This window comes from Mustela putorius, unplaced genomic scaffold (assembly GCF_011764305.1).
Source record: "Mustela putorius furo isolate JIRA1106 unplaced genomic scaffold, ASM1176430v1.1 tig00003983_pilon_pilon_pilon, whole genome shotgun sequence".
NCBI lineage: Eukaryota > Metazoa > Chordata > Mammalia > Carnivora > Mustelidae > Mustela > Mustela putorius.
Window position 1 is genome coordinate 16,272,191 of NW_025422123.1, and position 25,165 is coordinate 16,297,355.

General features: G+C 36.6%; 2 protein-coding genes across 2 annotated transcripts; both read right to left on the reverse strand.

Annotated features, from left to right (window-relative positions):
• Positions 1 to 2,197: 2,197 nt before the first annotated feature.
• Positions 2,198 to 3,370, reverse strand: DEFB113 (defensin beta 113). The gene is made up of 2 exons (XM_045071148.1): positions 3,313 to 3,370; positions 2,198 to 2,388 (listed from the first exon to the last, which is right to left on the reverse strand). The coding sequence occupies exons 1-2, from the start codon at positions 3,368 to 3,370 to the stop codon at positions 2,198 to 2,200; spliced, it is 249 nt and encodes an 82-aa protein (XP_044927083.1).
• Positions 3,371 to 24,558: 21,188 nt separating this feature from the next.
• LOC123389520 (beta-defensin 110-like) lies at positions 24,559 to 24,711 on the reverse strand. The gene has a single exon (XM_045071184.1). It carries the CDS (start codon positions 24,709 to 24,711, stop codon positions 24,559 to 24,561), a length of 153 nt encoding a protein of 50 aa, XP_044927119.1.
• Between the last annotated feature and the right edge of the window lie 454 nt (positions 24,712 to 25,165).

Consider the following 25,165-nt stretch of genomic DNA (forward strand, 5'->3'; position numbering starts at 1 on the left):
CTCCATTGTCCATTTTATAATAGAGTTAGTGTGTTTTTATTATTGAGTTACACATATTCTTTGTACATTCACAGCTACCTTGATAGAGAGGCTGCTGTTTGTCACAGCCACTTGTGAAGCCAAGAGTTGGACAATAATGGGGCAGCTGAACTGCCACAGAGTTGGCTCTTCTTCTGGAGATTCAACATCTTTGTTTTGTTTTTAAACAAATAAATAAATGCTCCTTGGATTTTTGCAAGTTTGTGGTTAATTTGGAGAGCTCTTAAAACATTTATTTTTTTTTCTTGCCACTGTTTTGCTGCTTTCATGAAGGGACAGAATTTTAGATCTCTCTATACCATCATTTTAGAAGTCCTGCCTATGATTCTTATGTATTGTTTCTTTTTATCTTTTTTAAAAATTTCTATAGTTTGGAAGTTATATACACTTCTGGCTAATATTGCTGTGCCATGGACTACCCTGAAAATTGATGACTTAAAACAAAACCATATTTTAATTCTCATTGAGCTAATGGGTCAAAAATGAACACAGAGCATAGTAGGAATGGGTTGCCTCTTCTCTTATATGTCTGGAAACTTCTCTGGGAAGACATGAAGACTGGGAGTGGGGTCTCATTTGCTAACTTCTCCTTCTTACCCTCTTTTATAGAATCTAATTTTTCTTAACATACTTAAATGTTATTCCTTAGAATTTTGGACATTTTTTTCTTCTCATCAATCTGTAGTAGTCATTTGGGTGATTTTATCTCATTGCTTTAGTTAATGGCGCCTGAACTCTATATTTGAAGCACAACTTTCTTTTCTAAGCTTCACACCTGTACATAGCTAAAAAGTATAAACTTGATATACCATATATGTTCCTTTCTAAAATTCTATGTCTTGGGGTGCCTGGGTGGCTCAGTGGGTTAAAGCCTCTGCCTTCGGCTCAGGTCATGATCCCAGAGTCCTGGGATCAAGCCCCGCATCGGGCTCTCTGCTCTGCGGAGAGCCTGCTTCCCCCTCTCTCTCTGCCTGCCTCTCTGCCTACTTGTGATCTCTGTCTGTCAAATAAATAAATAAAATCTTAAAAAAAAAAATAAAAAAAAATAAAATTCTATGTCTTTTGCTATATTTCCTAATGAATGATTGCAGTGTTAAGCATTTATCCAAGTAAGAGAACTTGGAATTATCATCTCTTCTTAAATCTCAAATTCACTGAACTTCTTACATTTTCTCTAAATCAGAATTCACAATTAAATTTTTATATTTTCCAAATCAGTGCTATAGCTATAGGTAAAAAAACAAAAAAACAAAAACAAAAACAAAAAACCAAAACACTGAGTGGAGACTTTAAATTCTACACATCAAGTATTTGAGGATAGAAAACATTATAATTCACAAGAAAGTTATGTCAATATGAATGCAATATTATGGTAGAATTAATGTGGAATGTGAAAAACTGGAGGCACAATGAGTTCATTGAAGATAGAGATAAGGACAGAAGTATTAAATACTGAATTATAAGATGAAGAAGTTAAATAAAATTTAAGGACCTGGAGAGAAGACCCTTGCATTAACTGCCTATGTTGACAATTAATTATGATAAAAGTTTAGCTTTAGAATTAGAAATGGTCTTTTTTGTTTTTGTTTTTGGACGTTTTGGGGTTCTCCAAATTTTTTATACTTTATGATAGGAAAAAAAAAAAAAGCCTTAAAAATGTTTTTAACTTGCTTTATGCTCATCACATTTTACTCCCTGCTGAGTTTTGCTTGATTGTTCTTACTCATAAATACATCACCAATAGTGTCTATTAGGTGATAAAGGTGTTTATGACTTTGCGTCTAAGACTCAAGCACATTTTGCTGAAATTATGGAAAGATAGCATAAACCATGATTGAGGAATGATGCCTAAAAGACCACATGAAAATAATGAGGTTACTGCCCAGGGCACATAAACAGGCCAGAGATAAATTAAAGATGAAAGGTGTTTGTAATGTGGGTAGGGGAAAACTCCTGCCCGTTTCACAAATAAGCTACCACTCTTCTTTACATCTCTTGTAACTAACCCAACTTTGAACTCATTAATCTCCATGATCTAAGTGTGTAATCCAGAAGACCAGAGGACACCCACACGAAAATACATTGATGAAAAGTAGAAAGTTAATTTTTATTAATAGTAATGTTACAATTTAGTGTTATGTTGTATGGTAGACATAATTTACAGTGTATCCCCTGTGGTATTGACAGGTTCAAGAACTGGCTTTTGGTATTCCCGCACAACACAGCAGGGCTCTGTACTGCAGTAATTGTATATATACTCCCAAGTGTTGCATGAAGTCTTGCAAGCACCACGAACAAGGTAACATTCTATTTTTTTCTCTGTATCTTCTTTTGTTTTTTTCTGTGAAACTGGGAAAAAGTATCTATGATCATAAATCCAGATTTAATCCCCTTGCATAGATAGGTGGATAGATAAAAGTTACACAGATAAGCATATAAAGTTGTTTAAAGTAAAGAGTTAAGCCATTTTGTTTCTAAAATTATGTCCAGGCAATTATATAAAAAGTTCACATTTTATCCCCTACAAATAGTGACAATATAAATACTTAATCTATTGAATAATAGTTCCTTGACCACTAACTTTTTAAAAAAATAGAATATCATTAAATATCTAATATGTGCATGCTTCCTCAAGAGTAAAGAGAAAAAAATGTGTAAAAAATACTCTACCGGGGTACCTGGCTGGCTCAGTGGGTTAAAGCCTCTGCCTTTGGCTCAGGTCATGATCCCAGGGTCTTGGGATGGAGCCCCGCATTGTGGGGGGGGGGTGTCTGCTCAGCGGGGAGCCTGCTTCTCTCTTTCTCTCTGCCTGCCTCTCTGCCTACTTGTGATCTCTGTCAAATAAATAAATAAAAAATCTTAAAAAAAAATACTCTACCTGTTTTGTGTTCTAAATAACCATCCACCTCCAATACTCTCTCACCCCACAAACTACTGGACTACTTGTAGAAAGCTTAATTTTGACAACAGCTTGCATATCAGTTCATTAAATCACATTTAAAATGAGAAGGCAGTAGGAAGTATGTAAGAAGTCATAGTCTCATCAAACAAAATAACAAACAGGTTTAATTCTACACCCAGGGAATTTTTTCCCCCTTATCTTCTCAACTATCAGTTCCACTCATTTCTTCTTTCATGTAAAATAGAGTGACTTGCATTATAGGTTCACGTGGCATCTCCTAACAACAATTTAATTTTTTGATTTTTTTCAGAGTAAAACATTTATAAAAAACATTTTGTTCCTCCCTTCTTTTTCATATTAGCAAATATTACCTGATGGACCACAAGACACAGTGAAGAGGAAAGTCAGGAAAATACAAAGTATCTTCATTGCTGATATTGTTACTTCAGTGAAGTTGAGGCAGACCTCAAAATGTCTGAGAGTTGTGCTATTCCTTGATAAAATAAAGATAAACTCTTGTTTTTATAGCCCTTTCAGGGTAATTACTATTCTGATTAATGCCGCCTTTCAAGATTGAGCACAGATTCATGTATTGTGTAATAGCAACAAACAGAAGAGAGGACTTAGTTCTGTTACGACCTCGAGCCAAATGTGAACTCAGTTTCAGTGAGACAAGCAAATAATACGGTGAAATCTTTACATTTTTTAATTGAAAATACACAATCGGGCTCAGCTATATTGTCAGTCACATGCTTTCTTGAACATCTATTATGTGTCAGGCAGTGTTTTAAACATTTATATAGATTTGCTAGCTTAATCTTTATGCCCAATTTTATGACATAGGAACTTCTTCTAGTTGAGGAAATTATGGCAAAGAGGGATTATGTGATTGCCTCAAATCAGACATGTAGTGATTGGTAGACCTTAAAGACCTGGAAGACCTTAGTGGACTCCAAGGTAATGTGATACCAGAGTCCATCTCTCAACTTCCACCTTCTTTATCCTTCTGAGTAAAAGCTTTTTTATCTTGTGAAGTTATCCTCTGTATACTGGCCTGAACCAGGCAGTTCCTGCAATGCAATTTTTCTACAAAAGAAAAATATTTTAAAATGTAGTTTTGGGATGGTTACATTAAAAATTACCATAGTGATGTTATAAGAATAATCACTGTAATTCTTTACTTGTAATGACTTATTCATAGAACTGACTACCTCATTCATAGGGGAAATCAGTGTGTTAAAAGTTGAAAGAGCACTGGATTAAATACAGAAAACTCATCTTGGCATCTGGCTTTTCTGTTTATTGGCTGTACATTCGAGACAAATATTCACTGACTAAGCCTCAAGATGCTCTCTCTGAAGGCTGGATTGGTAGGACCAGCCACATTCATGGGTTTAAGCTAAGAATTGAACAGACACCATATGCAAAAAGAGGACTTATAAGTAATTGACATATAAATATAAATACTTTGGACATGAAAATCCAAAAAGTTATGTCCTTACAACTTAATGATTTATGTTCTAACTCCCTCTGTCATTGAGGAAAAACAAATTATAAGGATATTCTATCATCTGGATTTTAAAAGAAGTTATCTAGTTTTGTTCATTCTCTGCTTCAATTCTTATCTGCTTATGTATTACAGCCACATCATGGAAAATCTATTTTCTCAATATCCTCTTTCTAAAATCACACCTCCCCAAAATAAGACACTTTAAACTGCTGCAGACATACTAAGACCTATTGTATATAAGTACAGCAAAATAACAGATACAAGAAATACTATAGAAAGTTAACATGCCTGGCATTAGCATAGTGGTAGCATGGATTAAGAAGATGACCTAGGAAAAAATGGCCCATTTTTCTTCAGTGCAGATGTATCCATTCTCTGTCTAAAATAAGGCACTCCAATCAAGATGGAATATCAGCCAAATTCTTGTAAATTGGTTGGTCTTCTTTTCTCTCTCTGCTAAAATATAAGGTTGTAACTAGTGGCATCTGAATCACACAGAACAAAGATAAGGATTGGATGATTATCACCCCAATTCTAGCCAAGAAGTAATATAAGTAGAATCAAACTGGATGCACAGGAGAGAATTTATTGATTTATTGCTTAAAATGTATATTTTAGGGCTGACTTGAGAGAGATCCAGATTCTAGATTTCTACTAATTACAACTCTTTTAAAGGGGAAAATACAGAGACAAAGTGTGGGGAAAAGGACAAGAATGAGATAGCAACTAATGATTAAGAGAAAGAGAAGATACACAGGAATTTTTTTTAAAGGTTAAAGAATTGATCTAAAGTGTATGAACCAATTGGCATTGGTCCAAAATATTTCTAATAAAGTAAGAATTTTGGATTCTTAGATGAAAAATTGTTACTTCCTTTTTACAATGTTAGATGAGAATAGCTAATAATTATACCTTTCAAAGCCATAGATAAGGACCCTTGAAGTTGTCAGTTCTTGGTGAAAAGAATGTGGCTAGGCTTTCAGGATTTGGGGTTGATTTGTGCCTAGCAAGGGAGCTTTTCCAGGCTAATGCCTATATGTTGAGAGTGCCAGAAGAGGATGTGATGATGAGAAGACAGATGGTCAAGAAAGGGAAGGAAAGAGAAAGTAAGAGTAAGGAAGGGAAGGGAAAGGAGAAGAAAAAGAAAAATAAGAGAAAAGAAGAAAAGAAAGGAAAGGACAGGTAAAAAAGAAAAGAAAGGAAAAGAAAAAGAAAAGAAGAGAAGAGAAGGGAAGGGGAGGGAAGAAAATAAACGAAGAAAAGGAAAGGAAAGAAAAAATATTCCCTTATAGGAGTTTCCAGTAAAACCTAAAAATAAAAAAAATAAAAATAATTGACTATTTTAATTCACTGATGGCCACAAAGCTTTAAGTTTAAAGAATACATTATGGGACTAATTTTATACACCAGTGGCAGAATGATTGGCACTTTGGGAAGTTTTCAAAGTGGTCAGAATCATAAAACCTTTCTACAGATGAGGACAATGAGCATTAAATTACTAAGAAAACAAAAGACTGCAGAGATATCAGCAGCTGGAACTTCTGCTACAGTTTCTACTTCCTTCCTCTATTAAAAAGCTTTTATGCAAGCTCTAATAATTACTGGTGCTTCATATATTTAGAAACCATGAGTCCCAGGAGCTCAGGCTCTGTCCTTCCTGCTCCTGATGCACCTTCAAAACATCTATCACATGCTCCTTATGTGCAAGGTGCTGTTCCTTGTATTTACATCACATGAAAGCCCTATGAAGTGGGAATAATATTTAGCCCCATTTTCATGCACAAGGAAAGGGACACAGAAAGATTTAAGTAAGTTACTTACTTAAAGTAACAAAGTCAACTACTAGCTGGTAAGAGGTGAAACTGAAACTGAACACGGTCTATGGTTAGAGCCCACATTCTTAATCATTACTGTTACTACATATTCCAGTCACCTGGAATACTTGTCTTAGAGTTATAAAGGAATTTATATAATATAATCATGAAAATGTGCTTTCCAAAATAAAAGAAATGTTACAACTCATTTGTTCTCACTCTATTTTTATAGCTTAAGGACACTCTGAAATCGGAAACTTTGTAGAGAAAGCAGTCCTAGGAGACTGTTTCTAGAGAAGATTTAGAGAATAGCAGACACCAATCTTTCCTTTCCTCCCAACAAATAATCTTTCCAGTCCAGTTTTCCTTGACATTCTAAGGAGTAGGTGAAAACATCACATATTATGTATTCTCAGTGAGGATGGGGCAAAAACAAGGCCTCTTGGGGAGCTCTGGTGCAATGTGTAGCTATTGTTCTATTTTAAGTCATACATGGGTGTTAAAGGCAATAATATAAACCTTAAATTGCTATTTATTTATTTATTTATTTATTTATTTAAATTCCAGTTAGTTAACATACAATGTAATAGTAGTTTCAGGTGGACAATATAGTAATTCAACCCTTCTATACAATATCTGGTGCTCATCACAAGTGCCCTCCTTCACCCCAACCCCCTAATCCACCCACCCACTCCTCCACCTCCCTTCTCGTAACCATCAGTTTATTCTCCATAATTAAGTCTTACACCTTAAATTTTAAACTAACCTTAAAGATAACTATTAGAATGTATGGTCTCATGGGATAATGTCATCCAATGTCTATTGACTTGTGTGCTTTGTCTTGACCTGGGGGACAAATTTATATACTAGTCCATTATTCATGAGTCATCTTTTTAAAAAAAAAATCACTCATGAAAGAATTGATGTTGAGCCAGTTGCTTACAGTCTTATCACACTGTTATGGGACTGTGAAATGTATCTGCCTGATCACTACTACTACTGCTGCCACTACTAACTACTAAAAAAAATCAGTATAATGGGTATGTTTATGTAAGTTATTCGGTTCCAGAAATTACCTTTTCCAGTGGGTAGGATGACGGCTACCACCACCATTTTTTTTTTTAAAGATTTGTTTATTTATTTGAGAGAGAGAGAGAGAGAGCACGAGCAGGAGGGGCAGAGCAAGAGAGAATCCGAAGCCGACTCCACACTAAGTCCAGAGCCTAATGTGGGCCTCCATTTCACAACCCCGAGATCAGGAGTTGGTCGCTCAATCAACTGTGCCACTCAGGCACCCCTAAAATCCACACTTCCAAAATTGTCTTTGAGCTCATAGTTATAGATATTAGGTATAAGTGAAGTTTGGGTAGTAGTAACAAAGAAGGGAAGGTAAGGGAGAGAGGCATGGAAATGTACAGATTAATAAATATTGAAAGAGATAATATAAAAGAATCATAACAAAGTTAGTAGGGCTCATTACAGTTTTAGCTTTTTATACAGTGATTTAGAAATATTAATCTGAAACTATGCTCAGTAGCCATTGCTTAGTAGATGTTTAAGCAATAATTACTTAATGAAAATATATTTTTTGCTGTTATTAGTGCCTTTCACTAATATATTTGTTTGTTAGACTGTACTTTGGTTAGTGGTTTCGGAACAATGGCATTCTGCAACTGTCAGAATACGCTTACTACTTTCTGGTATTATGTATCAGTGAGCTGTCTCACACTAAGAAAATTCATGTGGTGGTTAAAGTATTACATTTTTTTTAAAAACTTATCTATTTATTTATTTAGAGTGAGAAAGGGAAAGGCAGAGATAGAAGCAGGCTCCTTGAAGAGAAGGGAGCACAACAGGTGGCTCAATCCCAGGCCTTTGGGATCATGACCTGAACTGAAGACAAGCCCTTAATGGATAGAGCCACCCAGGTGTCCCAAAATATTACATTTTAATTTTGAAAATAGAGTATTGATTATCTGCTGTGATATGTTATTATTTGCCTCATCTTCTTACATATGAGTGAATTTTAAGGTATAGGTTATAAATTCAATAGCCATTAATATTCATTTCACATATTTTGCATATGATCCACTTCTCTGTGTCAATTTTAATTTTACTCAGCTGAAGACTAGTTCCTCACTGAATACATGGTACTTTAAGCTCACCTAACTATAATGTTCTCTTTTGTTCAGAAGGATTTGGGGGGTGTGTGTGTGTGTGTGTGTGTGTGTGTGTGTTATGTATTGATATGTGATATTTAGGACTCATTATCAAGTGTTTCAATCACATCATTCAAATTCTCCACCTTTTTACCCAGAATTTGTTTTATTCTGGTCCCTGATGTTCACATGTCATCTTATCAGACATTCTGAAGGCTTTTCTGCTATTTTAATAATAGTGACTCTTACTTCATTCCAATATGTGGAGGGGGTGGGGGTGTGTTCCTTATTTGTCTTCATTTGAAATTAGCTTGTTCATTATTGGCTTCTTTAATTATTTACCCATATATTATGGTATGGTTATTATTACTATTATCATTAACTTCTCACTGGAATGTAAACTCCATGGGGCAAGTATTTTGACAGCTATGCAGTGGAGTTTAGGATAGAATAGGCATTTAATTCATATGAATGGGGACTGAAATAAAGTTATTGAAATAAAGTTACATTTACTGAATGGAGATTGAAATAAAGTTATAGTAGCAATTGTAGTATCTACCATTTGTCTATCTAAAAAATTTTGGAAAATTGCACTTCTGAGAAAGTGAATGCCAGAATACACAATTCAGTTTCTAATCCTAAGGGATGAAAGACTAATTCACAAAGATTTTTTTATCCATTTCTTTCCCTTTCGGTGGGTATGAAAGAAGATGACAGGAACTAATTTAGGTCTTTCTTCCTAAGCTTCAAAAAGTTGCTAGGACTTCTAATACTATGTTGAACAAGAGTGGTGAAAGTGGGCATCCTTGTCTTGTTCCTGATCTCAACGGGAAGGCTGCAAGCTTTTTCCCATTGACGATGATATTTGCTGTGGGTCTTTCATAGATAGATTTGATGAGGTTCAGGAATGTTCCCTCTATCCCTATACTTTGAGGCATTTTAATCAAGAAGGGATGCTGGATTTTGTCAAATGCTTTTTCTGCATCAATTGAGAGGACCATGTGGTACTTCTCTCTTCTCATATTACTTTGTTGTATCACATTGATTGATTTGCAAATGTTGAACCATCCTTGTTGCCCAGGGATGAATCCCACCTGATCATGGTGAATAATCTTTTTAATGTGCTGTTGGATCCTGTTGGCTAGGATCTTGTTGAGACTCTTAGCATCCATCTTCATCAGTGATATTGGTCTGAAATTCTCCTTTTTGGTAGGGTCTTTGCCTGGTTTGGGGATCAGGGTAATGCTGGCTTCATAGAAAGAATCTGGAAGTTTTCTTTCTGCTTCAATTTTTTGAAACAGCTTCAGGAGAATAGGTGTTATTTCTTCTTTGAAAGTTTGGCAGAATTCCCCAGGGAATCCGTCAGGTCCTGGGCTCTTGTTTTTTGGGAGGTTGACTTACCCCTCTGTATACAGCTTGTATAAAGGACAATCATGCGAGAAATATTCTGAAAAAGTAGATAGACTGTACACAAAGGATATCCTTTACAATTCTACTTTCTATTTTATTTTTTATATTTAGTGAAGGGCTTGGTTCTTACTGGGTGCTCAATAAGTAATAGTGAATCTGTATTGAACATTTACTAAATATAAGGTAATGCCTGAATGCTTTTCATTTATGATTTCTGTTGAACATAACACCAACCTGAAGGTCATCGCACAAGGTAAAAGAGGCTTAGAGGTATTCATTTAGTAGCCTGCTAAAATCCCTGTACTAGTATTTCCACTGCTGATATTAGACCCCAAAGCAATTTGATTCTTGAACCCAAGGTCTGACCTGCTACACTAGATCAATGAATTTGTAAATGAACAAATCTGTGAAAGGCAATACTGAGTTTCTTTAATTTCTTTATGTTCTGTTTAGTAAATGGTAGACAACAGACTGACCCTAAAATTAAAAGGTGAATTCATGCCTAGAATCAGCAGAAGGATTAGTTGAATCCATGGCTCTCTGAATGTCATAATTTTTAGAATCATTAGGATAATTAAAGAAAAGGAAAAATCCATACTTCTGGGCACCACTCCCTAATAGTCACATTCTGTTATTCTGTGGGCCAGAAATTTGAACATTTATTTATTTATTTTTAAAGATTTTATTTATTTATTTGACAGAGAGAGAGCAAGAGAGCACAAGCAGGGAGAGCACCAGGTAGAGGGAGAGGAAGAAGCAGACTCCCTGCTGAGCAATGTGGGGCTAGATCCCACAACCCTAGGATCATGATCTGAATCAAAGGCAGTCACTTAACAAACTGAGCCACCCAAGTGCCCAGAAATTTGCACTTTTAAATAAATCTCCTCAAATATTTCCTATGCTTACCCAGGTCTGATACCACCAATTTACACACATTCTGCTTTTCTCAGAGTGAATTCATTTATACCATTTCTTCCCTTCCTATGGTCAGTCTCATCACTGTCCCTGCTCTACTTAAGCCCTTTTCAAAACGCAGAATGAAAAATACTTTTCTCCCCACCAGGCTCAGAAGAACATGAATACCCTGGAATAGGCTTGTCCAAGTCCTCTGCTGTGGCAGTGAAATAGCGTGGACAGACTGACCCAAGTGTGAATGACACTCTACTACTGTGTAGCCACGTGCTCCTTGTGCAAAGGGTGTTTCCATTCTGAGTCTCAGCTTTATTAGGGGGACTGGGAATAAAATTAGTCACCTGCATACATGGTGTGAAGATAAAATGACAAAGATGAAGACTTGATCTGACCTCAAGTAATGCTTCTTCTGTTTGCTACCCTGCCCTCTACATTTTACTGTGCTACAGGAATCTAACACAGTGTCACCTAGTAAAGATTTACTTTAGGAGCTGAAACCAAACTGAAGAATACAGAAAGCTGGTCAAATGTATGTTCATATCCTTTGTAAAGTGGTCCACAGATTCTCAGAAATGAAGAAACAAGATTTAGAAAGTATTTCTCAAGTCCATTTAATACAGTTCACTCCTTCTGGTTGTCCATATCCCTGACAAATTACCTCCATTTGGTACTGCTTGACTAGACTGAATGTCCTCAGGGCTAGAATGAGCCAATTCTTTCACATTAGCAAAATTTGGAGTTGAACCTCAAGCATGCTTTTACTAAGTGATCTTCTTGAGGTCGGTTTTCCTTATCTATAAAATGGTGAATTAAAAAAAGATTTTATTTATTTATTTAATTGACAGAGCAGGAGAGGGAACAACACAAGCAGGGAGAGTGGGAGAGGGAGAAGCAGGCTTCCTGCTGAGCAGGGAACCCGATGTGGGACTCCATCCCAGGACCCTGGGATCATGACCTGGGCCAAAGGCAGACGTTTAATGACTGAGCCACCTGGGTGTCCCTAAAATGGTGATTTTAATATCAAACTTACTGACTTCTATGAACTTATTGGCTTCTATTGGCTTCTACTGCTACTTCTACTTAATATCAAAATTATTGCTTCATGTGTTAAATGAGATAATGCATGAACCTGACAAAGAAGACACTCATTAAGAACTCTAAAAATTATTGAGTTCTTACTATGCATTGATACAACTCAAGACTCTAGGATAAAGCAGCAGGCAAGATAAACATGGTTACAACCATACTTGGTATTTAGTTTTCAGACTGAATAACTCTTCATAAAATTCAAGAGTGTTAGGAGAGAGAGACCATCAAGAGAGGCACTGTAATAAGTGATCAGGGGTGAATTCTATTGCCCTGAGAAAGGGGTAGCCCACAAAGGGTGTCCCTTGTAGAGATACAAATTAGATATTCCTGACAGCAGGATGTGTGTGAGGAATAAAAACCAGACCAGAGAGCTCACACTCAGTGGGCCACGGAAACATGAGTGGGAAGCGGGAGGTCAAGGAGCAGAAGGGGGTTGGTCTCATCCTGCTTTTTAGGCCACAGTGAAGCGAAGAATTTTATTATATGTCTGATGGAAGCTATTTAAGAGTTTATGAGCTCACTCGGGCTCTAGTAGAACTGATTGGAAGGGAGCAGGAAGAGGGCCAGAGTGGGAGGTAATTTTGGAGAGTACTTCAGTGATCCTTGAGACGCAGATGTGGTTTAGATAAAGTCTCATTATCTAAGGGACACTACCTATCCATTGGGAGCTGCCCATCTGTTGTTCCTCTTGCCCTTTTCTCTACTCCCCTCCTCCCAGCGGCTTTGCTCAGTTTTCTTCCCTGAGAAACGCTTAACCTCCTACCTTTCAGATCTTATCCCAGATAAGGAGAGCCAGTGCCTGACATTTTAACCCATTGCCAAACCACTGATCACTGATAAGTCTGTCCTCTCCTCATCACTTCAGTGCCCTTGGGTTGGACTCCCTGTACTTTCTTAAGGTACGAGCTGACAATATGTCATACTGAGCCGTGTGGGAGTTTAGAAGAGAAAGTTTTCTTTTTATCTCATAATATGTGTACATTTTAAGGGATAGTGATATCCCCCAACAATGTTGCTATTTAACACATAGGGAAAACAAACAAACAAACAGAAGCTTTCCCCAGCCCCCACCCTCCGCCTCGACCCCTGGGAAAAATTGCAGGTTGATTGAGAGATGAGAATAAATGGTTGAAAAGAAAGAGAGGTAGAAAAAAAAAAAAAAGAGGAAGAGAGGGAGGGAATTACCCTAGAAATTGACTGGTAGATGTATGAAGCTCTAATGTGTTAAGATAGTGTTCCTTGAATTTGAATGTGCGTGTGAATAATCTGGATTCTTGTTAAAAAGCAGGTTCTATGTCAGTAGGTATGGGACAAGCCAGAGATGTTCCATTTCTTACATGCTCTCTCATGGTATTAATGCTCTTGGTCTGTGGTACCCACGAGTATGGAGACCCTAGCACACCTGCTGTTCCAGTGTTGGCGGCCGGTCCTCTCTCACACCATCTTCCTGGGAAGAGAGCTTCCCAGGGTGTGGTGATAGCCACAGAGCAGAAGTACACTGGTACAATGACAATTACTCTTTCATCCGTCATCAGTGTATGTTTTGTTGTAGTGGAAGTTGAAACAAGGGCAGAAATATAAACACAAATTTTGGTTACACAGTTTTTAGGCAAATGAAATTCTTCAGTTATTCTCTGTTCTTCAGCTGGGAGAGGCGGGGTAAGTACAGTTTGGAGGGGAAAAAATATATTGGAGAAGGGTACAAATCTCTTCAACTTTTCTCCTTATAAGATGCAAAGGAAACCCCTTAACAAGAATAGGTAATGGAGAAGAGATATTACTAGTGAAAATAAAACAGTGATTTAAATTTAGGTTTCTATCTCAGGTGAGAGTTTAAGATACTCAAAGATATAGGATTACTGTTTTGTTTTGTTTTTTCACTTTTTTTTTAAATTTTTTATTTTTTATAAACATATATTTTTATCCCCAGGGGTACAGGTCTGTGAATCACCAGGTTTACACACTTCACAGCACTCACCAAATCACATACCCTCCCCAATGTCCATAATCCCACCCCCTTCTCCCAAACCCCCTCCCCCCGGCAACCCTCAGTTTGTTTTGTGAGATTAAGAGTCACTTATGGTTTGTCTCCCTCCCAATCCCATCTTGTTTCATTTATTCTTCTTCTACCCACTTAAGCCTCCATGTTGCATCACCACTTCCTCATATCAGGGAGATCATATGATAGTTGTCTTTCTCTGCTTGACTTATTTCGCTAAGCATGATACGCTCTAGTTCCATCCATGTTGTTGCAAATGGCAAGATTTCATTTCTTTTGATGGCTGCATAGTATTCCATTGTGTATATATACCACATCTTCTTGATCCATTCATCTGTTGATGGACATCTAGGTTCTTTCTATAGTTTGGCTATTGTGGACATTGCTGCTATAAACATTCGGGTGCATGTGTCCCTTTGGATCACTACATTTGTATCTTTAGGGTAAATACCCAATAGTGCAATTGCTGGGTCATAGGGCAGTTCTATTTTCAACATTTTGAGGAACCTCCATGCTGTTTTCCAGAATGGCTGCACCAGCTTGCATTCCCACCAACAGTGTAGGAGGGTTCCCCTTTGTTTTTTCACTTTTTAAAAATATTTTATTGATTTATTTTTAGAGAACAATAGCAGTGGAGGAAGTAGAGGGAGAGGGAGAATCAGATTCCCCACTGAGCAGGCAGCCTGGAGCTGGGCTCAATCCCAGGACCCTGGGATCATGACCTGAGCTGAAGGCAGAGTCTTAACCCACTGAGCCACCCAGGGGCCCAAGGATTCGTGTTTTGACCATAATCTTCAGATTAGCTCCAAAAAGCTTCAGTCTTAATGTTCTAAGTCACAAATTTAGCCCTGTTCTGCTGAATTAATCCTGGATTCTTTATCAGTTCTATTACTGTATTTTCTTGGTTCATACACAGTAAAGTGGGTTAACTTTAAGAATGCCCTTCAATAGGCTTCACAGAAAAATCCCAATAAGTATGTTACTCTTACTTGCAGGGATGTGTGCCAAAAAGAAGGAAAACATTATAAAAAAATTCTCACGGCAGGTGCAGTTTCTTAACGCAAGAAACAATGAGATTATATCTATGAAGCTCTAGAGTTTGGGAGGAGAGATATTTGTAGCTCACCTGTGTGGCTTCTCGTTCAGTTTACTGAACCTTAGAAGATTATTGAATCTGTGCCTTATTTGAGCAAGATTACAGCTGAAAAACTTCCCCAACATGCCTCAAAAAAACTAAAGCAATCTTTCATGTGTCATGCAAATCTTAGTGGTTTTCAAGGCTGTTAAGCTCGGTAATGATTCCCAGGCAGTCTATGGGGTAGTGGTTTTAAGTGTTTGATCTCTGAATCTCTAGTTTTCATTGAGAAAACTTTATTACCCTTGGTTTTCTAAACTGTCTTTGCAGCTAACATAGTTATCTGTGGAAATCGATACTATGTGGGCGATTCATGGACAACTTGTCTGAGTCACAGACTTTGTACTACAGGTCTCAGCCCACAGGTCTCCTCTCTGTCTTCCGCAGGGCCCTTCTGTGGCTTCTGTGCTCTGCTTGATGGTCAATCTGTTCTCCTTTGAAGTGGCTAGCCAATTTTCACCACCCTGTGAGTTTACTTACAACTCCTCTGTCTATTCATGGCTTTGATACTCATTGATGTTTCAGTGATTTTGCACATGTCATCTTCTCAGATTGGGGGTTACCTCTTCCCACCTCTTCTATTGCTACCCTTGATGCTCCAGCTGAAGTTGAGGCTCTTTTTTCCTGGCCAGTGTCATACCTCATTTTTCAAGGTCCACAAATTCGCCAGTGTGAATTTCCTACACATTCCCAGTGTGACAACTATGTTTCATGTCACTATCATAAACAGTGTTTTTCCAGTTCCCTGCCTTGTATAGAACATAGATCATATCTCTCATAACCTAGTTGTAGAACACCAAGGTCTGGGTTCCTGGTTGGTTCAGTTGGTTGGGTGTCTACCTTCTGCTCAGGTTTTGATCTTAGGGTCCTGGGATTGAGTCCTGCATTGGGCTCCCTGCTCTCTGAAAAGCCTGTTTGCCTCTGTGTGTGTCTCTCTCTCACTGTTTCTCATGTCTCTCTGTCTTTTATGAATAAAAAAATATTAATATTAATTAATTAAAAAAAAAAAACAAGACCTTTGCTGGGTTGGTTGTACTTTGCCCACCTCTACCCTACATCGGGGCCCTCTCACCTCTGGCCTTTATCACTCTAGGTTTTGATTTTCTCTTTTGTCTTGTATATAAAGTGAATTCATTCTGATGAGCCCAATTAGGGTCATTGACAATTTAAAATTGCACTTTGTCTAAATCTTCTAACTATTCAGTAAGAGTTATGAATTCTCTCTCTGTCTGCCACATTATCAGAACCAGAAATCTCTATGTGTTCTTTGTTTTTGTTTTTATTTTTTTTAATTTTTTAAAGTATGATTTTGCCCAATGATACGAAGTCTCAACCACGAATGTGGAAAAGAAATTTATTTAAAAGCCAGAACATTTACATGAAACAGTTCTGAACAAGATAAAAAAAGGGGGTCTAAATTTAGAATTTTCTTATCACCTCATGTGAACCAGAAGTCAAAGCAATAATAATTAATATTCTTCCGTGAGTCTGTTTGTTAATAAAACCAAATGTCTGATTTTAATAATTTGCATTCAGTCTTTGAAAGATTATGGGACTTGGGCTTTGAGCTGGTGTCTTACAGCTCTTGAGTGTATGATGCCTATGTTGACTGATCTCATCACGGCTGATGGCAACTGAATGCAACACTGATATGTGTAGGCTGTTTGCCAACACACACACATATACGAACACATATACATATAGAGAAAAGTCATCTAGTTCTTCTCCACTCTGGTCTAAATTATTATTTTCAAGAAAGAGTAAACCTCTCAAAATAGCTCAAGAAAAACTGAAGAATATATATTTTTTTCAAATATTTATTTATTTATTTTTAGACAGAGTGAGTGTGCGAGTTGGGGGGAGGGGCAGAGAGAGAGGCGACTCTCAAGCAGACTCCTCACTCAGCACTGAGCCCAACATAGGTCTTGATCCCACAACCCTGAGGTCAAAACTGGACAGAAATCAAGAGTCCAGATGCTTAACCAAATGAGACACCAAGTTGCCCCAAAGAAGCATATATTTTAAGGCTAAAAAAAAAAAATACCAGGTATAAATTCAGCAAAAGCTGGTTTTGAGAAGAGGCAGAGAGAATGGTGGATTTGTAACACATCTCAATGGCTTCTTTTTCCTGGCTTCTTAATCTGCAGGTTCATCTGTCCCATTATCCTCTGTCTCACAGCTAACTCCTTTACACCCTTAGTGCTCAAGTAGTATCATATCATCCCCAACCTGATTTGACATAAACCTTCAATGCCTATGTTCGACACTGATTCCAAATGACTCATATATAGACTACATAAACTGATACATAAATTATATGAAATATATAGATTACTATATAGTGATATCATATATATAAACTATAAAAATCATGCATTTTGAGTCAAATAAAAGATATACAGATGCAGTAAAGAAACAAAAATTATTCCAATAAGAAATTAGATGATTAAAATCTAATTTAACATTAGTATTGCTGTTTACATTTATAAGCAATTGCTATTTACATTGCTATTTACATTTATTGAGTGATCCTAACACTGGGAATTAGAAAGTGACTTGTGACTACCACCATTTTATATATAAGAAAACCAAAATGTAGCCAAGCTAAGTAACATGCTCAATGTTACACAACTAGCAAGAATAATATTCAGCTATCTCCTAGATCATTTGACTCCAGGCAGTGTGATATGAAGACCTATATTCCAGCTACTTTGCCTACTCTCTCTCTCTATAGCAACATATCTGAAGCAGGATGGGGTCAATGAGAACATGTAAAGAAGATGTACATGTACATGTAAAGAACATGGTACATGAAGCAGAACCCATGAGACAAAAACTGATTACACCTGTCAATTAACTTTTCTAGGGCAAGTAGCATCCTAAGAAGATGTATATATTGAAATGACTATTTTTTCTACTTGGCAGTAGCAAACTTATTTGGAATATGAAAACCTTAGGCTTTCATACTGATGCCCCTTAACATTAAAACCCCTCTTCTAATTCCAACTGTTCTTATTCTTTGCTCATAAGGAAATTTCTTTATAACTTGGCTTCCCATGTAAATTGTCTGCATGGAAAATATGCATTTGTCAAGCCAACACAAATGATCAATAAACCAAGAATATAATTTCTTACTATCAATATAAAATTGGCATCTTGTATTAAATAGTTTAGGCCAAATTGCCAGTGAGTATCCTAAATCTCATATACATTATGGCATTGAAAAAATAGACTTCATGGTAAAGCAGAAGTTCAAAGAGAATCATGGTGAAACTATACAAGGTGATGGTTGATCTTGAGGATCTCTATGAAAGCAATCTGCATGAAAACAGCCCCAGCTTGACAGCCTAAGGTCAAATCCTACATTAGGCTCCCTGCTCAGAGGAGAGCCTGCTTCTCCATCTCCCTCTGTCTTCTGTTCTGCCTGCTTGTGCTCTCTCTCTGTCAAATAAATAAATAAAATACTTAAAAATAAATAAATAAATAAATAAAAATGAGAAAACTAAAACTCAGAGAAATCTAAAAAGAATTTTTTCAAGTTATTGTGAAAATGATAGTAATATCTCAATAGTGTTTTCAGTTATTTCATACCTTTATTATGATTCTCCAACACCCTTCAAATGAAATCTGTGAGGTATAGGTTTTGTTTGAAATTCACAGACATCCAACTCAAAATAGCTTAAGTATTAATATATCAATGTAGACTCTAGTGGATTTCATACAAAACCAGCTGAACCAAACAAAAGAGAAAAGCCAAATGTGGGACTTGCATTAGGAAAGACAGTAAGGGATTCAGTCACAGTAATCTTCCCCAGTAATTCTCATATCTATTTCTGTCCATATTGGCTTCACATTGGTCTTCTAGGCTATCAGAGTTGGGGAATGGGGAGAGTTATTTTGTTAGTAGAAGCACCAGACTCATTTTATTACAGAAGTGTGAATAGAGAGGAAGGTGTTAAAAATCCCAGGTAAAGACTGATTGGGCCACTGTGATCAGAGGTTGAACTTTCAATATTACCATGGTTAAAAAGCAAGAATTATAAGAAAATGTTGACTCCTGATAAAATCCTAAGATGAGAATGATGGGAGAAATTCCCCCAAAGATAGAAGTACAGCATGGACACAGCACTAGAGAACTTGTTACAAATTTAACAAGTAAATTGATGTCTATTTTAGGTAAAAAGGAAATATTCTCCTTATTTTACATATGAGGGAAAGAGAAAGAAATGATACTCATGTGCCTTTCCAGATATAAGAACATTTAAACATAGACACTTAATTGATGTTAATTATACTTCAATAAAGATGTTCAAAATTTTTTAAAACACATGAAAATTTAAATTTCCAGTCTAGACATAGAGAAGTTACTACCACTGAGAAATCTAACTTAAAAATATAAGTACCAAAAATCCAATAACATAACGATCAGTGGAAGTTTAAAAAACAAAAGAAGCTCAATGACATCATCAATATGACATAAAGCACTTAAGAAAGTGCAGAATGACCAAAAGAACCTGGACTTCTAATGTTCTTCCGGAGACATTTTGAAGACATGTGTCAGTGATAGGTGACAACTAGCCTGGCAAAAACAAGCAAAGTAATCAGAGGATTGTCCAAAACATGTTTTCTTTCTTAATGTTAGCATTTATGCTCTCATATTGAATTTTAATCCTTTTGTAAACTTTTTTTTTTGTAAACAGAGTTTTAAAATGATTTGTATAGCTATATGCTTACTTTATCCAAAACACCACACCTTCCAAGATAGCCTGTATTATTTGGCATTATATATAACCCCTCCTCCTGAATATGCCTTTCCTAATTCTAACTTTATTTGGGTTCTATTTGAAAACTTCCTGTCTTCCTCTTTTCCACGGTATGCTCTTCAATATGAATACTCCTTGAAATGGGGTCTTTGGATCTTTGTTATTTATGTGTGCATCCAGCTATCAATTCACTGTCTATGAAAATGTATCAAGCGTCTACCCTTGGTCAATCTCTGTGCCAAATTCTAGGGATTCCTGATAATTGAAACACATGAGGTGCTCCTTGCCCCCAAATGCCACCTCCTGGTGGTCTTTGGGGGTCTTCCCTGACCACTCTAAGAAAGTTACCATAATCTCCCCTGTCATCTCACAACATCTATATGTGTAACTCCTATGGTACATATAGCATTCTACCAAAAAAGGGAATTTCTCTTAATAATGTCTTCTATCTATATTGGGGAAGATATTTCCTAAGCAAATCCTTCAGACCCAGAATTCAAATTTTTGTTATTTTATTTGATAAAGTAAAAGTTGCCCTAGAACAGCCAAGGAAGACTTTATTGAAGACTATTGCAATAGAGGAGAGAACATGAACTCAATTTCAATGAAACAGAATGCAGGAAGGTTCTTAGGGTCTGGTGTGATGACAAGCTGGAAGGAGTTTGATCACTGGGCTACCCAGAGCACAGCAACTTATCTCAGAGTCTGCCAGTGCTTTCCTCTGTGATTAGGCCATCTGCATTTGATAACTAGCACCCATTGAAGTTAGGCTTTTAGCCTCTCACAGAGACTGAGAGACAGAAGTGTATGTCTTTTGAAATGGATATTTCAAAGGGATGGTTCTCAGGTCTTTGAGAAAGACATTTCTGGTAATACTGAGGAGAGGCTGGGAGAAGACTTACATATTTTTCAAAGGAACAGAGAAAGAATTTACAATAGCAAGTTTTCTAAAGTGAATTCAATAAGAAAAGTGAGGTCAGGAGTCTCTCCTCAGGAAGAAATCCATCAGAAGCTAAGTCAAAACTGAGGGGAAAGCTATCTTGATCCCATTCCTTTGGTTGACCATCATGCCATCCTTTGAAGCAGCAAGGAAATCAGCACTGCTGTTTCCACACAACTATATCACATTCTGTGCCCAAAGTATAGTGACATCAATGTAGAAAAAAATAGAGAAAGTGGAGAAAGTAGAATAAAATGGCATATACAGATTGATTTTACTTTTACTTAGTTTAGGTCATGCAATACCTATTGACAAATTATAAATATAGGAGATGGAATTCTGATTTCCTTATCTAAAATTTCTCTCTGTGTTTTCCTTTTGACCATTATCCTCTCTAAAGAAAGATATTTTACTTGACATCTTGCTTCTCCTACTGGACAATATTTTATCAGCAATGTCAAGGGGTCTTGAAAAGTTTGATCCAAGTTAACTAAAACATTAAAGGATCATGATTTTGCTTCAAAATTCAATAGTAAAGAACATTTCTAGGCAATGGTTAGCAAATTTTCTGTGCATTATAATCAAGTTGAGGGCAGGTTAAACACATATGGCTGAGCCCCATCTTTAGAGCGTCTGATTCAGTCCCCTAAGAATTAGCATGTCTAGCACATTCTCAGGTAATGCTTAAAGAGATGCTGCACAGACCACATTTTGCACTTGGAAATGTTACTCATTCTTTTCTTATGGGGACCAACAAATGTATTCTGTGAAGGGCAAATATTTGAGGCTTTGCTGGCCATGATATGAAATCAAGGATATTTTGTAAGAACTTAAATAGAAGATAAAAAACAATTTTCCATAAATTTGAACTGACAAAAATTCAGTAGATAGTAAGAATGATTGCACATAATATTTGGGGGGGGGGGTTACAGATCTACTAATAAGAAAGATGGGATAACATTTTTCTTAACTGATGTTGGAAGTTAGTAGCTCCTACCATCAAATCAATTAAAATGTCGTCTACAAATACTAGCCTTTACTTACAGGCCATACAAGGAGGAGGGCTCGGTCTGGCCCATAAGCTGTAGTTTGCTAACCTCTACAATATACTAACAGTAAAAAGAAAATCACAAAGTGATAAATAGGTAATTACACATACAAGGATGCTTGAAGAAAAACTCTCTACACGACAGGTTAAGGAAGTGAGATTCACAGTGATGAAAAAACTTTCTTAAGGATTCTTTACAACAAATTTGTAACCTATAAATAGAAACTAAAAGATAGAACTTCATCATCAAATGTAAGGAAGTGGAATCAGTTACTGGTTCAAAAGAAAATTCAAATCAGCTGACAGAAGGCAAATCCATACAGTTCTGGGAAACACTCATTTAACAGTTATTAATTGAGCATATACCAGAGATTTTTCAAGGCGGTGGTATATTGGGGCACATATTAAAAAGTACAGGTCATGAACTGCAGTAAAAAATTCAAGTACAAAATTACTTAAAAGATGTATTTATGTACAGTACTTAAAGCATATTTGGTAACATGGTGAATTTGGAGACATAGTTGCTAGATGAAGAAATCTTACTAAGAAGTAGTTCTATGAGGTCTAATATTTTCAGTATTCACAGAATCTGTTTCACTTACCATTAGAAAGGTAGAACAAATAATACTCAGAGAAGTCATTAGTGGACATGATATCCCTGAAGTATGCAAAAGAGTATCCTAAATTGGTGTTCCTCTTGGTAGGAATTAGTCCACTGGCAATAAAGCAATAATAAAGAAAAAGAACAGGCAAATTGATCTTTTTCTAGCTGTAGGCTATCACCATGGATAAGTATATGGTGTTAAAAATTATATTCAAAACTTTTTCCAACTAGCTACCCTGTCCAGCAAGATTAGAATACAGCTGACTGCTGCTAAGTGGTAGTAATCGGATTAATCTAATGGTCCTTTGACACCTAGAATATTATCATTCAAGACACAAGTAATTACTTCAAAATTTGGAAGTGTAAATATCTATATAAACATGTCTGTTTTAGCTCATGGAATTTTGACCATATAGAAGAGAATGCTTTTTTAAAAAAAAAAAAAAAAGGAAAAAAGGGGCACCTGGGTGGTTCAGTGGGTTAAGCCTCTGCCTTCGGCTCGGGTCATGATCTCAGGGTCCTGGGGTCGAGCCCTGCATCGGGCTCTCTGCTCAGCGGACAGCCTGCTTCCCCCTCTTTCTCTGCCTGCCTCTCTGCCTACTTGTGATTTCTCCCTCTCTCTTTCTGTCAAACAAATAAATAAAATCTTTAAAAAAAAACAAAAAGAAAGAAAAAAAATCTCACAGTAGAAAATTTCTTAGTAAAAAAGGATTGAAAGACATTCCTTCTCATATCATGTGCTGTTAAAATGAAGGAACAGAGAATTCTTACCTCCTGGGGCTTGCTAAGTATGAGAAAAGTTCAATCCTTTGTTAGCGGCATCTTCAAAGAACGAAGAGTCAGAGAGAATACTGCACTTTCACAAAGACAATGCATTTTTCTCGACATATCAGTCCAGAAACATTGTGTCTTGAAATGAAGTCATATTATGTGTTGATGTGTACCAATATATGTACACAATATAGCTTAAATATTTCAGGTAGAGTAGCGTGAACAGTTTTAAGCAATAGGTGTAATGTAACAACAACAACCTTTGTTAAACTAAATGCTACCATCTCATCCTTGGTCCCCACAGCAGCACACCTTTTGGAAATGCAAAAGCTGGTCTCTAGTGTAAATAATATAGTCTTTGCGATGGCCAGGGGAGTCCTCATTTTTGCTACCATGCATGTGCCTTCATCTTTCCTAGGCTCATGGTGACAATTCCTGAATTAGCCATGCACACGGTTGTGGGAGCTGCTTTTGAAAACTGAAATTCTCTAACATCTAAACCTCTCTCACTTCAATCTCTTAGACAAAACTAATCCTGTTAGATCTCGTGGTGGACCTCAGAGATTGATGTTCTGAGTAGTTGGTCAGGTTCACTCATTAGCTTAAACTGAGCTTCCCACCATAAGACTCTACACTGCTCATGGCATCCCAATTCCTTCTCCAACAAAATGAAAGGTTCCCTCAATAGGGCACATTCTTTGGGAGCTGCCAACTGAGCCAGCTGAACAGAGTCCTAAATTGCTGGAAGAAGAAAAGCCATTACTTAACTTACTTGTGGAACTTCATTGGAATAAATGATTGCATGGGTAAAAGGAGCTCTCTCTCTCTCTCTCCAACACCTTACAATTTATCCTTTTGCAGTGCCAATAAGAGTATTTCATAGCCCTACTGAGAGAACTATTAAACTGTGTCCTCTCAAACTGTCATCTTACAGGAGTTGGTTAAATGCATACCAAAAAAAAAAAAAAAAAATCAATAGATAAGCCAAGATTGGAAGGCTTCACATTTGGAAGAGAGAAAACATGCATTTTGTTTTAAGAAATAATTATGACTCTATTTGGAGATATTTCAATGTGGAAAAAAGCAAGTATGAAGATAACCATGATTCTCATAGTAAAACTGGCAGTAAAGTGCCATACATATATTTAGAGATGTACCAGAGCAACTCAGATGATTACCATGAATGGCTGGATGGCAACATGACCATAATGACATTATAAGCACAATTAGAGTCTGATGTCATGTTTAATGAATATGTTTATCCATCTGAAATACAAAGAAAGTAGGCAATGAATAGACAGAAGAGAAACCGAATTACTTTTATTTACATAAACAGTGGTACTGAGGATATAGAAGTGAATATTTTTTATTAAACATTGTTTTCTTTCTGCCAACCCTTGAGTCAATAAGATGTGTCTCTCTTCCAGACTTCAATGCTTAATACTACTTCTCTTTTCCAGATTTTATATGCAACACTGATTTCTCCATTTTATGCAGGATCCGTAATCATATTCATCATCATCACAAAATGTTTTACATCTTCCTTTCACTCTTTCACATCTCTGAAATTGATATTTGGGCTCCATGTCATTTCTGGCTGCAGTCAAAGAAGACATATAAGTCGTCAGTCTAATTTTTCACTTGGGAGTCTTCTTACTTAGGGAAGAAGAAAAATTGTTTAGTTATAAGATCATGTGTGAGGGGCTTGGCGAAGCAGTTTCATGGCACTAAATTGTGGTAGCAGCTGGTACAGAAAGTGACCATGCTACAAACATTTTCCTTGCACAGATGTGTATGTCCTTATCTTACAGTTCACTCGGTACTAAGCTTTAGCTGGCTCCTGAAGGCTCTTGCCTTCCTATCTTTTTTTCTTTCTTTATTAGGACCACATTTGCTCTCCCATGCTTTCATTAAGATGACATTTGCAGTTCTTTAAAGACCTATGATTTTTATTTTCATGCTTTTTCAATGTTTTAAACTTAGTCTGATTGCCTCTTTACAGTATTATTTGTTGAATGCTTTCTTCTTCTTTCCGGATCTTACTCCTAATTGAAATTTTCTTTTATTATA